We start from the raw sequence: 19,643 nt of genomic DNA, 5'->3' as shown, positions 1-19,643 counted from the left end.
AGAAGATACACCATGTCAATAGTAACCAAAAGAGAGCTGGAGTAGCTATGTTAGTAACAGACAAAATAGACTTTGAAACAAACATGTTACTAGAGGAGTGCATTTTGCTGAAAGAATCAATCCATTAAGAAGATACAACAATTATAAACATATTTTGTTAGATAACAAAATACATGAAGCAAAAACTGACAGGATTAGGGAGTAAGACAATACAACAAGCTGAAAATTTCAATATCTCATTTTCAATAATGGAGAAAACAACTAGACAGAAAATCAACATGGAAAAAGAAGACTTGAACGACACCGTAAAGCAACTAGACCTAGCAGACACTCCCCTCAAAAGAAGCAGGATACACATTCTTTTCAAGTGCACAAGGAATATTCCCCAGGACAGACCATTCATCAGGCCATAAAACAAGTCTCAATAAATTTGAAAGGATTTAAGTCACCCTAAGTATGATCTTCAACCACAATGCAATGAGATTAGAAATGAATAATGGGGACTTCCCTGGTGGCACAGTGGTTAAGAATCCGCCTGGCAATGCAGGGGACACTGGTTCGAGCCCTAGTCCAGGAAGATCCCACATGCCACGGAGCAACTAAGCCTGTGCGCCACAACTACTGAGCATGTGAGCCACAACTACTGAGCCCGCGTGCCACAACTACTGAAGCCCGTGCACCTAGAGCCCGTGCTCCACAACAAGAGAAGCCACCACGTTGAGAAGCCCACACACCACAACGAAGAGTAGCCCTCACTCGCTGCAACTAGAGAAAGCCCATGCATGGCGATGAAGACCCAATGCAGCCATAAATAAATTAATTAAGTAAATAAATTTTAAAAAATTAAAAATAAAAGAAATTAATAATGGACATTTGGGGAATTCACAAATACTTTGATCTTAAACAACACACTCCTAAAAACCAATTGGTCAGAGAAGAAAGCACAGGGAAATTAGAAGATACTTCCAGATGAATTAAAACACACATACCAAAACTTATAGGATACAGTGAAAATAATGCTAAGGGAAATTTGTGGCTGTAAATGTAGCTTAAAAAAGCAGAACAATCTCAAATCAATTGCCTAACCTTCCATCTTAAGAAACTGGGGGGAAAAGGAACAAACTAAACCTGAAGCAAGAAGGAAGGAAATAATAAAGATTACAGTGAAAATAAATAAATAAAATAGAAAAAAACAATTGGAAAAATTAAAAGATTAAACCAGAAGTTGGTTCTTTGTAAAGACCTACAAAATTGATGAACTTTTACAATGAAAAAAGGGGGAGAAGACTCAAATCACTAAACCCTTTGTGCCTCATGTTGCTCCTTATAAGATTTTATCTAAGGCTGGAAAATATAAAGGGGTTAAAACCCCTGTATTTTTATATAGTTTTAAATGAACTGTGCAGTTCATTTAAAAGTGCTTTACCTATCCTATTGCCAAAGATAAATGAGTAGCTACACATGGTTTCACTGCCTATCCTCTATTTAGATTTTTTTTTTTTTTTTTTTTTTTTGCGGTATGTGGGCCTCTCACTGTTGTGGCCTCTCCCGTTGCGGAGCACAGGCTCCGGACGCGCAGGCTCGGCGGCCATGGCTCACAGGCCCAGCCGCTCCGCGGCACGTGGGATCCTCCCGGACCGGGGCAGGAACCCGCGTCCCCTGCATTGGCAGGCAGACTCTCAACCACTGAGCCACCAGGGAAGCCCTCCTATTTAGATTTAAGAGACACTCAAATGTGTTTTATTTATAATGTACAGTAGAAATTAAAATGATTATTAAAGAAGTAATTTTATGTATTAAGTGTTTATGTTAATAGTTGATAAAATTCTTAAATTTGCTGGCCTGGTGTAAGTGAAGACAACATAGTTTAAAATAGATGTCTTGATTAGCTCTCTAACAGTCAGCAGAAACAACCTTCCTCTCACCTGCCCTTCTCCTACTCTTTTCTGTCTTCCAATGCCACTTGTCCCACCAAACCTCTTTTGCTCATCTATGCAACCGCAATGCCCTCCCAATTTACACAAAAGTGTACCTCCCTCTGCAACAGAGCAGGACCCTATGGTCCTTGCCCACCCCCATGTCCTCAGCCTACCTTTTGTCTGTGGAAAGACTTCAGCCAGAGAATAAGTTTAATCAGAGAAGTGAGAAAATGCACAAACAAAGGAAAACAGTCAAAGGAGACCAAATAATAATCGTTTAGTCATTAAGCATAGTCAAGGCCCTTTAGTCCCTCCTTAAGGGCTACAGATAACATTCTGAGCCGTATCCTGGGAGCTGTCTTATAGATACTGAAACCCTCACTAGGTGGAAGAAGTTAACTATGTGATGACCAGGCTGTAGCCATGACATAAGCTGCCACAATTGCGAGAACTGGCCTCAAAGAAATGAGAACAAACTGACCCTGGAACTGAAGATTAACTGTACCTAAAACAATCAAGGTAACACTGGTCAGACCACCAATGACCAATGTCAAGATGACTGTCAGAGCTGACGGTGCTGCTTCTGCACGTAGGCGCCTCCCTCAACCTATGAAGGCTCTTGCCCACTGGTTGTGGGGGGCGTGTATGCCTTTGGACGGGCACCTGCCCTCCCCTCTCGTTGCTGGCATCCAAAATAAAGCAAACTTAACTTTCCACCAATCTTGCCTCTTTAATGGCTTTTGAGCAGCGAGCAGCTGGACCCTACTTTCAGTTATACTTCGGCTGATCTTGAGCTATTTTCCTTTAGATACATGCCATTTCTCCACATAAGTCAATATTGATAAAAATCCCTTAACTAGACTCTTCAGTGTGCAGGTAAGCATACTGGGGGGGGGAATAAAAGGCCCCTTCTATTTCTTTCCCTCCAAGTGCAGTCAGAATAATCCATCAGGGATTAGGAAATTACCAAACATTTATAAAAATGACAATATGACTAAACGGGATAAATCTAAATATACTGCATCTGGCCAACAGTTCTGGCCAATATGCTGCTCTTGGGTTTTTGTTTTGTTTTGCTTTTGAGCTAGAACTAGGAAATAAACTCAATCCTTCTTGGGTGGTAGAAACTGTGAGGGTGAAATTTGGGAGGTATAAACCAGCCACAATTGTTGCAATGCAGAGAAAAGAAAAAAGTTCATGCACTTCTGAATAGTTTTAGTATAAAGCTACAGAATACAAAAATGTCATACTTTATCAGTCTAAGATATATCAAACCTTTACCAGGAAGAGAGAAAATGTGTATTAGTATTATTGTTACTAACCTTGTTTGTTCTTGGGTTCAACATAAGTGGCTTGCCTTTCTCTTTTATGTGCAAATGACGACATGCCTGAGTACAAGGAGTGGCAACTATTTTAAACCTGGACAACATCGTTTCTCTCACCTGGGAAAAACAAAGCAAATAAAGATGATGAGAAACATATTATAGAACTGTATGTATATCAGGGATCAGTTTTCAAAAGCAGATTTAGAAAGCTTCACTTCCCACAAGTGAAAAAATTTTTTCAAAATACATTTATGTTGGCAGAACCTTGAAGATGGCAGAGGAGTAAGACGTGGAGATCACCTTCCTCACCACAAATACATCAGAAATACATCTACATGTGGAACAGCTCCTACAGAACACCTACTGAACGCTGACAGAAGACCTCAGACTTCCCCAAAGGCAAGAAACTCCCCAGGTACCTGGGTAGGGCAAAAGAAAAAAGGAAAAACAGAGACAAAAGAATAGGGATGGGACCTGCACCTCTGGGAGGGAGCTGTGGAGGAGGAAAAGTTTCTACACACTAGGAAGCCCCTTCACTGGCGGAGACGGGCAGTGGGTGGGGGGGAAGCTTGGGAGCCACGGAGGAGAGCGCAGCAACAGGGGTGCAGAGGGCAAAGCGGAGAGATTCCCGCACGGAGGATTGGTGCCGCCCAGCACTCACCAGCCCGAGAGGCTTGTCTGCTCACCCGCAGGGGTGGGCGGGGGCTGGGAGCTGAGGCTCGGGTTTCAGAGATCAGATCCCAGGGAGAGGACTGGGGTTGGCGTTGTGAACACAGCCTGAAGGGGGCTGGTGCACCACGGCTAGCTGGGAGGGAGTCTGGGAAAAAGTGTGGAGCTGCCGAAGAGACAACAGACCATTGTTTCTGGGTGCGTGAGGAGAGGGGACTCAGAGCACCGCCTAAACGAGCTCCAGAAGAGGGCACGAGCCGCAGCTATCAGCGCAGACACCAGAGATGGGCATGAAACGCTAAGGCTGCTACTGCAGCCACCAAGAAGCCTGTGTGCAAGCACAGGTCACTATCCACACGTCCCCTCCCGGGAACCTGTGCAGCCTACCACAACCAGGGTCCCATGATCCAGAGACATCTTCCCTGGGAGAACACACAGCATGCCTCAGGCTGTTGCAATGTAACTCTGGCCTCTGCCGTTGCAGGCTCGGATACCCCTCCCTCCGCCCAGCCTGAGTGAGCCAGAGCCCCCTAATCAGCTGCTACTTTAACTCCGTCCAGTCTGGGCGGGGAACAGATGCCCTCAGGCGACCTACACGCAGAGGTGGGTCCAAACCAAAAGCTGAACCCCGGGAGATGTGTGAACAAAGAAGAGAAAGGGAAATTTCTCCCAGCAGCCTCAGGAGCAGCGGACCAAATGTCCACCATCAACTTGATGTACCCTGCATCTGTGGAATACCTGAACAGACAACAAACCATCCCAAAATTGAGGCAGTGGACTTTGGGAGCAACTTTAGACTTGGGTTTGCTTTCTGCATCTAATTTGTTTCTGGTTTTATGTTTATCTTAGCTTAGTATTTACAGCTTATTATCATTGGTAGATTTGTTTATTGATTTGATTGCTCTCTTCCCTTTTTTTAAATATATATATATTTTCCTTTTTCTCGTTTTGTCACTGTGTATGTGTATGCTTCTTTGTGTGATTTTGTCTGTATAGCTTTGCTTTTACCATCTGTCCTAGGGTTCTGTCTGTCCTTTTTTTTTTTTTTTTTTGTATAGTTCTTAGCACTTGTTACCATTGGTGGATTTGTTTTTCGGTTTGGTTGTTCTTTCCTTTTTTATACTTTTTAATTTTTTATTTTTAATAATTTTTTTATTTTTAATTTTAATAACTTTATTTTATTTTATTTTTCTCCCTTTTCTTCTGAGCCGAGTGGCTGACAGGGTCTCGGTGCTCCAGCAGGGTGTCAGGCCTGAGCCTCTGACGTGGGAGAGCCGAGTTCAGGACACTGTACCACCAGAGACTTCCCAGCTCCATGTAATATCAAACGGCAAAAGCTATCCCAAAGATCTCCATCTCAATGCTAAGACCCAGCTCCACTCAACAACCAGCAAGCTACAGCGCTGGATATCCTATGCCAAACAGCTAGCAAGATAGGAACACAACCCCACCCATTAGCAGAGAGGCTGCCTAAAATCATAATAAGTTCACAGACACCCCAAAACACACCACCAGACACGGTCCTGCCCACCAGAAAGACTAGATCCAGTCTCATTCACCAGAACACAGGCACCAGTCCCCTCCACCAGGAAGCCTACATAACCCAATGAACCAACCTTACCCACTGGGGGCAGACACCAAAAACAATGGGAACTACAAACCTGCAGCCTGAGAAAAGGAGACCCCAAACACAGTAAGTTAAGCAAAATGAGAAGACAGAAAAACACACAGCAGATGAAGGAGCAAGATAAAAACCCACCAGAACAAACAAATGAAGAAGAAATAGGCAGCCTACCTGAAAAAGTATTCAGAGTAATGTTAGTAAAGATGATTCAAAATCTTGGAAATAGAATGGAGAAAATAAAAGACAGGTTTAACAAGGACCTAGAAGAACTAAAGAGCAAACAAACAATGATGAACAACACAATAAATGAAATAAAAAATTCCCTAGAAGGAATCAATAGCAGAATAACTGAGGCAGAAGAACGGATAAGTGACCTGGAAGATAAAATAGTGGAAATAACTACTGCAGAGCAGAATAAAGAAAAAAGAATGAAAAGAATTGAGGACAGTCTCAGAGACCTCTGGGACAACATTAAACACACCAACATTTGAATTATAGGAGTCCCAGAAGAAGAAGAGAAAAAGGGACTGAGAAAATATTTGAAGAGATTATAGTTGTAAACGTCCCTAATATGGGAAAGGAAATAGTCAATCAAGTCCAGGAAGCACAGAGAGCCCCATATAGGACAAATCCAAGGAGAAACACGCCAAGACACATATTAATCATACTATCAAAAATTAAATACAAAGGAAAAATATTAAAAGCAGCAAAGGAAAAGCAACAAATAACATACAAAGGAATGCCCATAAGGTTAACAGCTGATCTTTCAGCAGAAACTCTGCAAGCCAGAGGGGAGTGGCAGGACATATTTAAAATGATGAAAGGGAAAAACTTACAACCAAGATTACTCTACCCAGCAAGGATCTCATTCAGATTTGATGGAGAAATTAAAAACTTTACAGACAAGCGAAAGCTAAGAGAATTCAGTACCACCAAACCAGCTTTAACAACAAATGCTAAAGGAACTTCTCTAGGCAGGAAACACAAGAGAAGAAAAAGACCTACAATAACAAACCCAAAACAATTAAGAAAATGGTAACAGTAACATACATATCGATAACTACCTTAAATGTAAATGGATTAAATGCTCCAACCAAAACACAGAGACTGGCTGAATGGATACAAAAACAAGACCTGCGTATATACGCTGCCTACAAGAGACCCACATCAGACCTAGGGACACATACAGACTGAAAGAGAGGGTTTGGAAAAAGAGGCTAAGCAATACACTACTAAATAACCAAGAGATCACTGAAGAAATCAAAGAGGAAATCAAAAAATACTTAGAAACAAATGACAGTCAAAACACGACGACCCAAAACCTATGGGATGCAGCAAAAGCAGTTGTAAGAGGGAAGTTTATAGCAATACAATCCTACCTCAAGACACAAGAAACATCTCAAATAAACAACCTAACCTTATATCTAAAGCAATTAGAGAAAGAAGAACAAAAAAAAAACCCCCTAAAGTTAGCAAAAGGAAAGAAATCATAAAGATCAGATCAGAAATAAATGAAAAAGAAATGAAGGAAACGATAGCAAAGATCAATAAAACTAAAAGCTGGTTCTTTAAGAAGATAAACAAAATTGTTAAACCATTAGCCAGTCGCATCAACAAAAAAAGGGAGAAGACTCAAATCAATAGAATTAGAAATGAAAAAAGAAGAAGTAAAAACTGACACTGCACAAATACAAACAATCATGAGAGATTACTACAAGCAAATCTGTGCCAATAAAATGGACAACCTGGACGAAGTGGACAAATTCTTAGAAAAGCACAACCTTCCAAGACTGAACTAGGAAGAAATAGAAAATATAAACAGACCAATCACAAGCACTGAAATTGAAACTGTGATTAAAAATCTTCCAACAAACAAAAGCTCAGGACCAGGTGGCTTCACAGGCGAATTCTATGAAACATTTAGAGAAGAGCTAACACCTATCCTTCTCAAACTCTTCCAAAATATAGCAGAGGGAGGAACACTCCAAAATTCATTCTATGAGGCCACCATCACCCTGATACCAAAACCAGAAAAAGATGTCACAAAAAAAGAAAACTACAGGCCAATATCACTGGTGAACATAGATGCAAAAATCCTCAACAAAATACTAGCAAACAGAATCCAACAACACATTAAAAGGATCATACACTGTGATCAAGTGGGGTTTATCCTAGGAATGCAAGGATTCTTCAATATACACAAATCAATCAATGTGATACACCATATTAACAAACTGAAGGATAAAACCCATATGATCATCTCAATAGATGCAGAAAAAGCTATTGACAAAATTCAACAGCCACTTATGATAAAAGCCCTCCAGAAAGTAGGCATAGAGGGAACTTTCCTCAACATGATAAACGACATATATGACAAACCTACAGCCAGCATTGTTCTCAACGGTGAAAAACTGAAACCACTTTCACTAAGATCAGGAACAAGACAAGGTTGCCCACTCTCACCACTATTATTCAACATAGTTTTGGAAGTTTTAGCCACAGCAATCAGAGAAGAAAAAGAAATAAAGGGAACCCAAATCGTAAAAGAAGTAAAACTGTCACTGTTTGCAGATGACCTGATACCATACACAGAGAATCCTAAAGATGCTACCAGAAAACTACTAGAGCTAATCAATGAATTTGGTAAAGTAGCAGGATATGAAATTAATGCACAGAAATCTCTTGCATTCCTATACACTAATGATGAAAAACCTGAAAGAGGAATTAAGGAAACACTCTCATGTACCATTGCAACAAAAAGAATAAAATACCTAGGAATAAACCTACCTAAGGAGACAAAAGACCTATATGCAGAAAACTATAAGACACTGATGAAAGAAATTAAAGACGATACAAACAGATGGACAGATATACCATGTTCTTGGATTGGAAGAATCAACATTGTGAAATGACTACACTACCCAAAGCAATCTACAGATTCAATGTAATCCCTATAAAACTACCAATGGCATTTTTCACAGAACTAGAACAAAAAATTTCACAATTTGTATGGAAAGACAAAAGACCCCGAACAGCCAAAGCAATCTTGAGAAGGAAAAACAGAGCTGGAGGAATCAAACTCCCTGACTTCAGACTATACTACAAAGCTACAGTAATCCAGACAGTATGGTACTGGCACAAAAACAGAAATATAGGTCAATGGAACAGGACATAAAGCCCAGAGATAAACCCACACACATATGGTCACCTTATCTTTGATAAATGAAGCAAGAATATATAATGGAGAAAAGACAGTCTCTTCAATAAGTGGTGCTGGGAAAACTGGACAGCTACATGTAAAAGAATGAAATTAGAACACTCCCTAACACCATACACAAAAATAAGCTCAAAATGGATTAAAGACCTAAATGTAAGGCCAGACACTATCAAACTCTTAGAGGAAAACATAGGCAGAACACTCTATGACATTAATCATAGCAAGATCCTTTTGGACCCACCTCCTAGAGAAATGGAAATAAAGACAAAAATAAACACGTGGGACCTAATGAAACTTAAAAGCTTTTGCTCAGCAAAGGAAACCATAAACAAGACCAAAAGACAGCCCTCAGAATGGGAGAAAATATTTGCAAATGAAGCAACTGACAAAAGATTAATCTCCAAAATTTATATGCAGCTCAGTAACAAGAAAACAAACAACCCAATCCAAAAATGGGCAGAATACCTAAATAGACATTTCTCCACAGAAGATATACAGACTGCCAACAAACACATGAAAGAATGCTCAACATCATTAATCATTAGAGAAATGCAAATCAAAACTACAATGAGATATCATCTCACACCAGTCAGAATGGCCATCATCAAAAAATCTAGAAACAATAAATGCTGGAGTGGGTGTGGAAAACAGGGAACACTCTTGCACTGCTGGTGGGAATGTGAATTGGTACAGCCACTATGGAGAACAGTAAGGAGGTTCCTTAAAAAACTACAAATAGAACTACCATATGACCCAGCAATCCCACTACTGGGCATATACCCTGAGAAAACCATAACTCAAAAAGAGTCATGTACCAAAATGTTCATAGCAGCCCTATTTACAATAGCCCGGAGATGGAAACAACCTAAGTGTCCATCATCGGATGAATGGATAAAGAAGATGTGGCACATATATACAATGGAATATTACTCAGCCATAAAAAGAAACGAAATTGAGCTATTTGTAATGAGGTGGATAGACCTAGAGTCTGTCATACAGAGTGAAGTAAGTCAGAAAGAGAAAGACAAATACCGTATGCTAACACATATATATGGAATTTAAGAAGAAAAAAAATGTCATGAAGAACCTAGGGGTAAGACAGGAATAAAGACACAGACCTACTAGAGAATGGACTTGAGGATATGGGGAGGGGGAAGGGTAAGCTGTGACAAAGCGGGAGAGTGGCATGGACATGTATACACTACCAAACGTAAGGTAGATAGCTAGTGGGAAGCAGCCGCATAGCACAGGGAGATCAGCTCGGTGCCTTGTGACTGCCTGGAGAGGTGGGGTAGGGAGGGTGGGAGGGAGACGCAAGAGGGAGGGGATATGGGAACATATGTATATGTATAACTGATTCATTTTGTTATAAAGCAGAAACTAACACACCATTGTTAAGCAATTATACTCCAATAAAGATGTAAAAAAAAAAAAAAAAGAAAAAACAAACACCCGAATCCAAAAATGGGCAGAAGATCCAAATAGTCCTTTCTCCAAAGAAGATATACAGACTGCCAACAAACACATGAAAGGATGGTCAACATCACTAATCATTAGAGAAATGCAAATCAAAACTACAGTGAGGTATCACCTCACATCAGTCACAATGGCCATCATCAAGAAATCTACAATAAGTGCTGCAGAGGGTGCGGTGAAGAGGGAACCCTCCTACACTGTTGGTGGAAATGTAAATTGATACAGCCACTATGGAGAACAGTATGGAGGTTCCTTAAAAAACTAAAAATAGAACTACCATATGACCCAGAAATCCCACTACTGGGCATATACCCTGAGAAAGCCATAATTCAAAAAGAGTCATGTACCACAATGTTCACTGCAGCTCTATTTACAATAGCCAGGACATGGAAGCAACCTAAGTGTCCATCGACAGATGAATGGATAAAAATGTGGCACATATGTAATGGAATATTACTCAGCCACAAAAAGAAATGAAATTGAGTTATTTGTAGTAAGGTGGATGGACCTAGAATCTGTCATACAGAGTGCAGTAAGTCAGAAAGAGAAAAACAAATACTGTATGCTAATACATATATATGGAATTTAAAAAAAAAAAGAAAAGGTTCTGAAGAACCTAGGGGCAGGACAGGAATAAAGACGCAGACGTAGAGAATGGACTTGAGGACACGGGGAGGGGGAAGGGTAAGCTGGGACGAAGTGAGAGAGTGGCGTGGACATATATACACTACCAAATGCAAAACAGATAGCTAGTGGGAAGCAGCCACATAGCACAGGGAGATCAGCTCGGTGCTTTGTGACCACCTAAAGGGGTGGGATAGGGAGGGTGGGAGGGAGACGCAAGAGTGGGGGGGAATATGGGGATATATGTATACATATAGCTGATTCACTTTGTTATACAGCAGCAACTAACACAACAATGTAAAGCAATTATACTCCAATAAAGATGTTTAAAAAATACATTTATGTTTCTACAGGTTGTAAGGGATTATAAAATACATAAGGTGAAGGCAAAGATTCACTTTTCCTGACAACAGTCTAAGTCCTTGGATAATAATCATTGCTACTCTTTATTTATTACCTACTACAGTGTGCCAAATATTTACCCTTTTTCTAATCCACACAAGTGTGGCAGGTATGAAACATCTAGTAAACAGCAAGTGTTTTCATGGAAGTGATTTCAATGTAAACAGGTGTGGGAGAGTTTAGGTTGAAGGTGGAAATGTAAATAATAGAAAAGCCTGGAGCACACACTTTCAGAGGAAGTGAAGCCATCCAGATTCTTAATCTAGACGTCAAATTTTAAGGTATTAGTAATATTCAATATTTAAATTCAGTGTACTAAATTTTTTGTTTTTAGAAAACCTGTTATGTAATATTTAAAAATCATGCAAATTGCCTTGAAAACGTGTTTTTGTCCTTTCACATCCATCGCAAACATTATGAGAATTTTTCAGAATAGAAAACTACATAATACATTAAACCTTAAATATTTACTGATGGGAATATAATAGATTCTTCTGCATATCAATCTCCTACTAAATATCAATTTGCAATGCTCATTTATTTATTTAATCATCATAAACCATTATAATTATCATGCAATAGTTTTTAAATGGAATTTCTATTTGTTGAGAAATCCATGGGCTGTATATGGGGGTGCAGCAAAATCATCTACATTAGGATTTTAAGTTAATTTTTATGGAGCTGAAATTCACATAACAAAATTAACTGTTTAAAAATAAACAATTCAGAGGGATTTAGAAAATCCATAATGGTGTACAACCACCTCTATCTGGTTCCAAAACATTTTCATCATCCCAGAAGGAAATACCACACCCATTAACCAGTTTTCCCCACTCCCCCAGTGACTGCAACCACCAGTCTGCTTTCTGTATTTTTGTATTTACCTATTCTGGATATTTCATATAAATGTGGTACCTAAATATGGGCACAAAACAAGAAATCTGAATGATCATAAGCACATCAAGAATCATGGGAGACGGGAATTGGGGAAAGAGATAGAACAGATGTTGTTTAAAGGTACAAACTTTCAACAAGACGCCTAAGAGATAAGTCCTAGAGATCTAATGCATAGTGAACACAGACAACAATATTGTATTATAATCATCTAACTTGCAAAGAGACTAGAACTTAATTATTCCAACCACTAAAAAGAAATTATAATCAGGTAATGTGCAGAGGTGCTAATTATCAGTACAATGGCAATATTACAATGTATCAAATTAACCCGTTGTACACCTTAAATTTACACAATGTTTCATGTCAAATGTATTTCAATAATGATAATAAAAAAGAATCACGAGAGACACCATAAGATAACTGATTGGTTTTCTTCAAAAATGTAAATGCCATGAAAAACACTAAAGAACCATTGCAATTTGAAGAAGAGCGAACAGATAGGACAACTAAGCGCAAAACCTGATCCCCCAAAATGCCATCAAGGATATTACTGGGATAACTGGCAAAATTGGGAGATATACTGTAACTTACATAAAAGTCTTGTATAATTTTAAATTTTCTGAGTTCAATAACCATATGTAAGAGGTATCCTTTTCTGAAAATACACAGTGAAGTATTAAGGGGCCAAGAAGTATGATGTATACAACCACATCTTTCAAATTATTTCAAAATAAATTTTGAAAAGACAGAAATTGAAAGTGCAGTTTGTGTGGTTCTTCCAGGAGAGAAAGCATTATTTACCACAATTAAAACCTTGGTACCAGAAGACTGGATTAGTATTGCAGCATATTGGTGAGCTAGGAAACTCTAAAACAGTATGGAATACCTTGTATTTTATTTAAAATCAAAGACCATCTGAGAAAAATACACTTTGCAATTAGTATTTGTGGTGTAATAAGAAATATATTTGGTCTTGATCCCCAGTTCTTGTACAGAGTTCCTAAAAACTGCTGGAATTTCTTGAGTGACAGGAGTGTCTTTTGTTATTCATAAGCAGCCCCTTTTGATCAGACCTGAGTTTATGATAATGAGGTGACTTAGGGTGAGGCCACTACAGAACCTCGGTCACCAGAAAGACCAAGTGATTATTAGAGAGTGGGAACTTTCAGTACCACTCCAGTTCCCCTGGGAAAGGGGGTGGGAACAATGGCGATTAAGATCCATAAAAACTTTTGAACAAAGAGAGTTGATGAGCTTTCAGGTTGGTGAACACATCTAGGTGCTGGGGGGTGGCAAGAGCAGAGGGCAAGGATGCGCCGTGCCCTCCCCGACCCCACCCCCAATACCTAGTCCTATGTGTCTTTTCCATCTGTTCCTGAGTTGTATCCTTTTATAAGAAACCGGTAAATATAAGTAAAGTGTCTCCCTGATTTCTGTGAGCCATTACAGCAAATGATCTAACCTAAGGGGTTGTGGGAAGCCCTGATGTACAGCTGGTTGGTAAGAAGCATAGGTCAAAACCTGGGGCTTGCCGACTGGCATCTGAAGTGGGGGCAGTCCTTCCGGGCTGAGTCCCTAACTTGTGGGATCTGAAGTTACCTCCAGGTAGACAGTGTTAGAATTAAGTTGTAGCACACCCTGTCAGTGTCTGTCTAGAGCTGGAGAACTCCTGGGTGTGGGGAAAAAACACATTTGGTGGCCGGAAGAGTTGAGTCTGTGAGTAGGAAGAAAGTTTTTCCCTTCAGTAGTTAAGATCAGCATTCTGACATATAAAGTCTTCTATTTTCAGCTCCTAGCTAAAATTTTGCTTCTATCAAATACTGAATTTAGTCTGTAAAATAAAGATTACCTATTAAATCTACCTCATAGGTAACTGTAATGATCAAATGAGAGAATAGATGCAGAAAAGTATTAAAGACTTAAAGAGTAAAGTGTTACAGCACTCAAATTATTACTTTATGACTAAGTGATAGAGAGTGAAATAAAATATAAAAGTAATTTTAATAGTGTCTTTAAAACAAGTAGGCATAAGTTAAAAAACAACTTAAGGAGAAAAACCAATCTCTGCCAAAAATAGAACCAAGGACTAAGGAGAGACAGACAGACAGCAGGCTTAATAGCAGCTGGAGGCAACAGGACAAAATGGGGAAAACCCACACCTAACTCCTCATGTTATACAGACAGGATGGAAGAACTGTAAAAATGAGTGAAGTAAAAACAGGAAACAAAATAAGGTGGGGCTTCCCATTTTGAACAAATATGAAAACTCAAGCTGCTTACTTGAGCTTCCTGGATATTGAGGTATGCTTGTGGTTTCTCCCTCTGGTGTGTCATTCATCCTGCCTTGCCCTGGGGGTTAAGTGAATTTACTCTCTGGGTGGTGTTTATAAACTGGACTGGGACTGAAACTGCTAGGCCACTGACTGCTGGAGAATACTCTCCCTGGCCCCCTAGCTGGGGGTAGAAAGCAGAAGTTCAATGTACTAGAGACCAAAATTAGAGAGAGGTCATGACTAGGTACAGTGAGCACAAGCTCTGCAGTCAGACTGAATCTGGATGCAGCTAATGACCAGTTTGGAATCAGTTATGCTACCCAATCATTCCCAAATGGTCTCAGAATTGGTGTCTGTCTGAGACACGTTTTTCACTAGTCTATAACCAAATGAGAAAAACTAGGACAACGTCGTATTGAAATAGGAGGGAAGGGGGCAGGGCACAACCTCTGAAAGAATGACATAGCCCAAGGACATGACATAAACGGATTAGAACCAAATGGGTCCAAGATGGCAGACAGGTCGACTTCCACTAGACCTTGAGCCTCAGTAGAAGCTCACTGTAACACGTCAGCAAGCTAAATGACAAACCCACAGGTGCCATGACAGTTCTAAGGTGACCATAAGGATCAAAAAGTGGGCGGTGGCCCAATTCCTGGAAATCCCCGCCCCTTCCTGAAATAGCTGGAATACTCCTCCCACTCATTAGCCTATGAAATTACCCACCACTATAAAAACTGACAACCCCATACCCTGGTGCCTTTCTCACCTTCTGAGATGGCCCACGCTCTGTTTGTGGAGTGCATTTCTCCCAAGGCCTCTCGCCTTCTGAGATGGCCCACACTGTCTGTGGAGTGTGTTTCTCTCTAAATAAATCCACTTCTTACCTATCACTTTGTCTCTCACTGAATTTTTTCTGCTATGAGACATCAAGAACCTGAGCTTCGTTAAGTCCTGAAACCAGGTGTGTGATCTCAGTTGGAAGACTGTGGGTTTTTCCTGGGTTCGAGTCCTGGCCTCGTGGGTTCAAGTCCCAGTCTGGGTTTTGGCCAGGTTTGAGTCCTGGCCACATGGGTTCAAGTTCCAATCTGAGATGCATGGTTTCAGAATAGTTTTTCATAATACTAAATTTATTGTCTTAGTCTTCATGTTGTAATTATCTTCCTCCCTTTTTGGTGGTAAAAAAGTTTTTTTTTGTTTTGAAAGGATGGGGATGGTAGATTGTAGTCGTTTTTAAAAAGGTCTATAACCTTGACAGAATTAAAAGTTGGCGATCTTACGTCTGGTCCCAATTGCCCCCCTACACACACACTTTTCTTTTTTTAACTTACCCATGAAGTCCAACAGTCTGGGAACCCCTAACTTAAGTCTCACTTTTCTTACCAATAAAGTAGGGAAGGGGAAGGGAAACTCTATTTTGCAGTTGTGTGCAGTAATGATAATATTTAAACAAAGCATCAACCCTTTAGAGCTTTTTTATCATCATCATAAAGAGCTCGACCACTTCACTTGGTTTATTCAATAAAATCCATATCCAGGCAATCTGGCAGAGTGGTCAAAGGCAAGCTCTGGAATCAGACCACTGGACTTAAATCCTAGCTTCGCCCCTGCTACACTGCCAGCTCCATCATCTTGAGTAAGTCGGAGTTAAGCCTCAATCTCCTTGGACTGTAGTTATTTCATCACTTGAATGGGGATGATAAACAACAGGACCTATTAAATAAGGCCATTTTAAGATTAAAATTAGATAATCCATGTAAGATGATTACCACAGTGCCCTCTAAGTGCTCTATAAATGTTATTTATCTATGCATTATTGTTATTAGTAGTAATAAACTGAAGAGGTCAGAAGATGCTTTCTAAATGCCTGTTTCTGCATCAACATCTTCCAATGTAAAATCCATATTAAGAGGCTATGAGGGGGCTTCCCTGGTGGCGCAGTGGTTAAGAATCTGCCTGCCAATGCAGGGGACACGGGTTCGAGCCCTGGTCTGAGAAGATCCCACATGCCGCAGAGCAACTAAGCCCGTGGGCCACAACTGCTGAGCCTGCGCTCTAGAGCCCGCGAGCCACAACTACTGAGCCTGCGTGCTACAACTACTGAAGCCCAAATGCCTAGACCATGCTCTGCAACAAGAGAAGCCACGGCAATGAGAAGCCTGTGCACTGCAACGAAAAGTAGCCTCCACTCGCCGCAACGAGAGAAAGCCCGCACACAGCAGGGAAGACCCAGCACAGCCAAAAAAATAACTTAAAAAAAAAAAAAAAGAGGCTATGAGGTTTGTATATTAACTATACTTCAATAAAAAGTTTTTTGTTTAAAAAGAGGCTATGAGGAAAATCATGGTTAACATTTATTTAAACTATTTCAAATTAAATCTCTAGGTCAAGAATGAGAATCTGGATGACATACAGATCCAGGCAAATATCAAGTGTCATCCTAAACAATATCTACATAATCAATATGTTTCCTAACTTTTGAAATTTGTACATATTGATCAAGGCAGGTACAATATGCAGCCATATAATCAAAACGGTGACTTTCAAATAAAATAATTAACTTTTAATAAAATGGTTACTGTTTTATTAAATCAAATGTGGAGTAATTTTGATATTTAGTATGAATTTTGTTCTCTAATATTGATCCTCAGTAAACAACTATAGATTTTAGTGTTATGTTTTTTTAACTGTTTTTTTTAATTTATTTTTTTATACAGCAGGTTCTTATTAGTCATCAATTTTATACACATGAGTGTACACATGTCAATCCCAATCGCCCAATTCATCACACCACCATCCCCACCCCCCTGCGGCTTCCCCTCCTTGGTGTCCATAGTTATTTATGTTTTAAAATATGGTTAAGTTGGTCTGAAATTCACCAATATAAATTATAATTAATTTTAGTTTAACTTAATATAAACTGTATTGTAGTTTAGAATAGCTCATTTTCTTATATGAAATTAAATACAATTTATGCACAAACAGCATTATGGTAAGAGTTAATTTACAAAAGAAATTCTCAAATGGTAAATGGGTTTTTCCTTTATGAATTTTTAATGCATTTTCATAATAAATTTATTAAAAGACAAAAACATTATACATAAACACCTTCTAAGAGTGAAACCTGTAAGCGGTTCTGTCTCAGGAATAACTATTGAGCAACAGTAAGTTTTAATTCTCAAGAGAATGCAAAACTTCTACAGAAGCATAGCCCAACATTTCCTTTTATCTTATGGTAAAGGTATATCAGCATTTCTAGCCTCTATGCCTAACTTTTAATTAAGTCTTTATAGCTACCATAAAAGAATCAGATAACAGATTATAAATCATTGCTCACAGTTGATTATTTAAAGGTCCACTATTAGAAGATAACGCTAAACATTTTTCCTTTATTTCTGCAAACCATGTAACATAACAACTCAACTAGTTATAGTAGTTACACAAGATATATTTACCTGTCATTTGCGTAACTACTATAGTGTGTGTATATGTATGTGTATACACACACGCGCACACACACAGCTGTGTATGTGGGGGGGGTTGTAAGGAAATGACTGTTTCTTCTCTAATTTCCAGAATGCTTGGCAACTAAAGATCAAAACTTAGGAGCACAACACTGCACTTAGCTTTACGGCATGAACAATGCTTAAGGAGCATACAAGCTTAAGAGGAGGCTGGAGCTACTAAGTTAGATTGCCTGAGTTCGAATCCAGGCTTTGCCACGTAAAACCTGTGATCTTGGGTAAGTTACTTAGCCTTTCTAATTTTCATTTGTAACCTGGAGATAATAAAGAGTGCCAACCTCAGGGCATTATTTTGAGATAATTCTTGCAGAAAACAGCGCTCGGCTCCTGATTAACAATTAATACGTGCTTCCATGTTATCAGTTGCAACACTAAAAGAAATAAGTGCTATCAACTGTTTTGTTTTGAAGTGACTGCCACAAACATTAAGAAGGTAAATCAAACAGATATGCGATAACACGTTTTGTAAGGAAGCATCTCTGTTGAGATCTGTTATTTTCATTAAGCTTCTTCTCACCAAACGGCAACAGAAATTTTCTAGAATTATCTTCGGAACCAAGAAAGTCAAATCCGGGACCTCAGTGTAACACCACACAAGCAGAAATGGATATCACCAGCGTCAAAGAAACGCCTGCCAATCCTGGTCCACAGATGTCATTTCACATGAATGGGCAGAACCGTTCCAATCTTAGAACTTTCTAGCTTGCAACAAACTTCCTTTACAGCAAGGAACAATCACAACACACAAACAAAATGCCTAACTCCTGCCATTAATTCATCCCTGCAGAAAAAGAGAACTATTCGATAAAGGGATTTGGAGCGACAAAATCGGTCTTTAAGGGGCGCGGGAGTAAAGGGTATAAGAGATGCTCCTGTTAAGGAAGCCGCAGGGCCTTACTCCAGGTCGGGAAGTGGGGGGCGCACTGGGACGAGCGAGTCTCGACCGGGAAGTCGCGTCCCCAAACGTGCGCCAGGGAAGAGCCGCCCACGGTCAAACAGTGGGTGCCGAGACCCCACCGTTCCCCACGGTCTCAGCCGGGACTCGACGAACCCCTTCCCTTCACCCCGCCCTCCCATCCGCCAAGCTGGGACCTTGAGGGCCGCACGCGCGGAGGCCGGCAGCGGGTCCGCGCTCGGCTCCCCGGGCCGGGATGAGGAGGCCGGCGCCCGCTCCCATCCCGGAACTCCCGCCCGGCAGGCCGCCCGCAGCTGCGAGCCGTGCGGAGCCTTACCCGACGTCTAGCCAGGCGACAGGTGGTGCTGCCGGCGGAGAGGCCGCGGCCCCGCAGCCCACCCGGACGATGCTCAGCTCCGACCGAGTTCGGCCCTCCCCTTCTCGAGGCTTTCCGGAGCCGGCTCCAGGTCAGGATCGGACTGGCTGGGTTGGCTGGATACTAGCCGAGGCAGCCAGTAAATCCGCGTACTGAGAAGAGGGAACAGGGAGTACAGCCGGCGCGGCCCCATGGGGGGAGACTGACGGGGGCGCAGACCAATACGGAGGCAGGAGGCCAGCCTTGAGGGGCGGGGCTCCGCTTTGAGGTTTCGCGAGCGGCGCACCCGCGTTCCAGCCTTGCAGGACCTTCCTCTATCTGGTGACTAGAGGTAACCATTTGGGGCCAGGTGCATGCCCTTAGGGGCCCGACCCCAAGGAGTGAAAGAGGGGTTCTGTAGGGTGGGAGAAGTCCGGATATAA

General features: G+C 40.7%; 1 protein-coding gene across 1 annotated transcript in view; it reads right to left on the bottom strand.

Annotated features, from left to right (window-relative positions):
* ME2 (malic enzyme 2) overlaps positions 1 to 19,425 on the bottom strand; it is a 57,887-nt gene extending 38,462 nt beyond the window's left edge. Inside the window, exons 1-2 of the mRNA XM_082640309.1 lie at positions 19,183 to 19,425; positions 3,242 to 3,361 (exon numbers count right to left, since the gene is read on the bottom strand). Coding sequence (XP_082496435.1) covers positions 3,242 to 3,349 — 108 coding nt within the window. The 5' untranslated portion in view covers positions 3,350 to 3,361; positions 19,183 to 19,425. The remainder of the gene's footprint in view (positions 1 to 3,241; positions 3,362 to 19,182) is intronic.
* Positions 19,426 to 19,643: the final 218 nt, after the last annotated feature.

This window comes from Mesoplodon mirus, assembly GCF_964341445.2.
Source record: "Mesoplodon mirus genome assembly, chromosome: 13".
Taxonomy (NCBI): domain Eukaryota; kingdom Metazoa; phylum Chordata; class Mammalia; order Artiodactyla; family Ziphiidae; genus Mesoplodon; species Mesoplodon mirus.
This window is presented reverse-complemented; position numbering and strand designations above follow the sequence as displayed.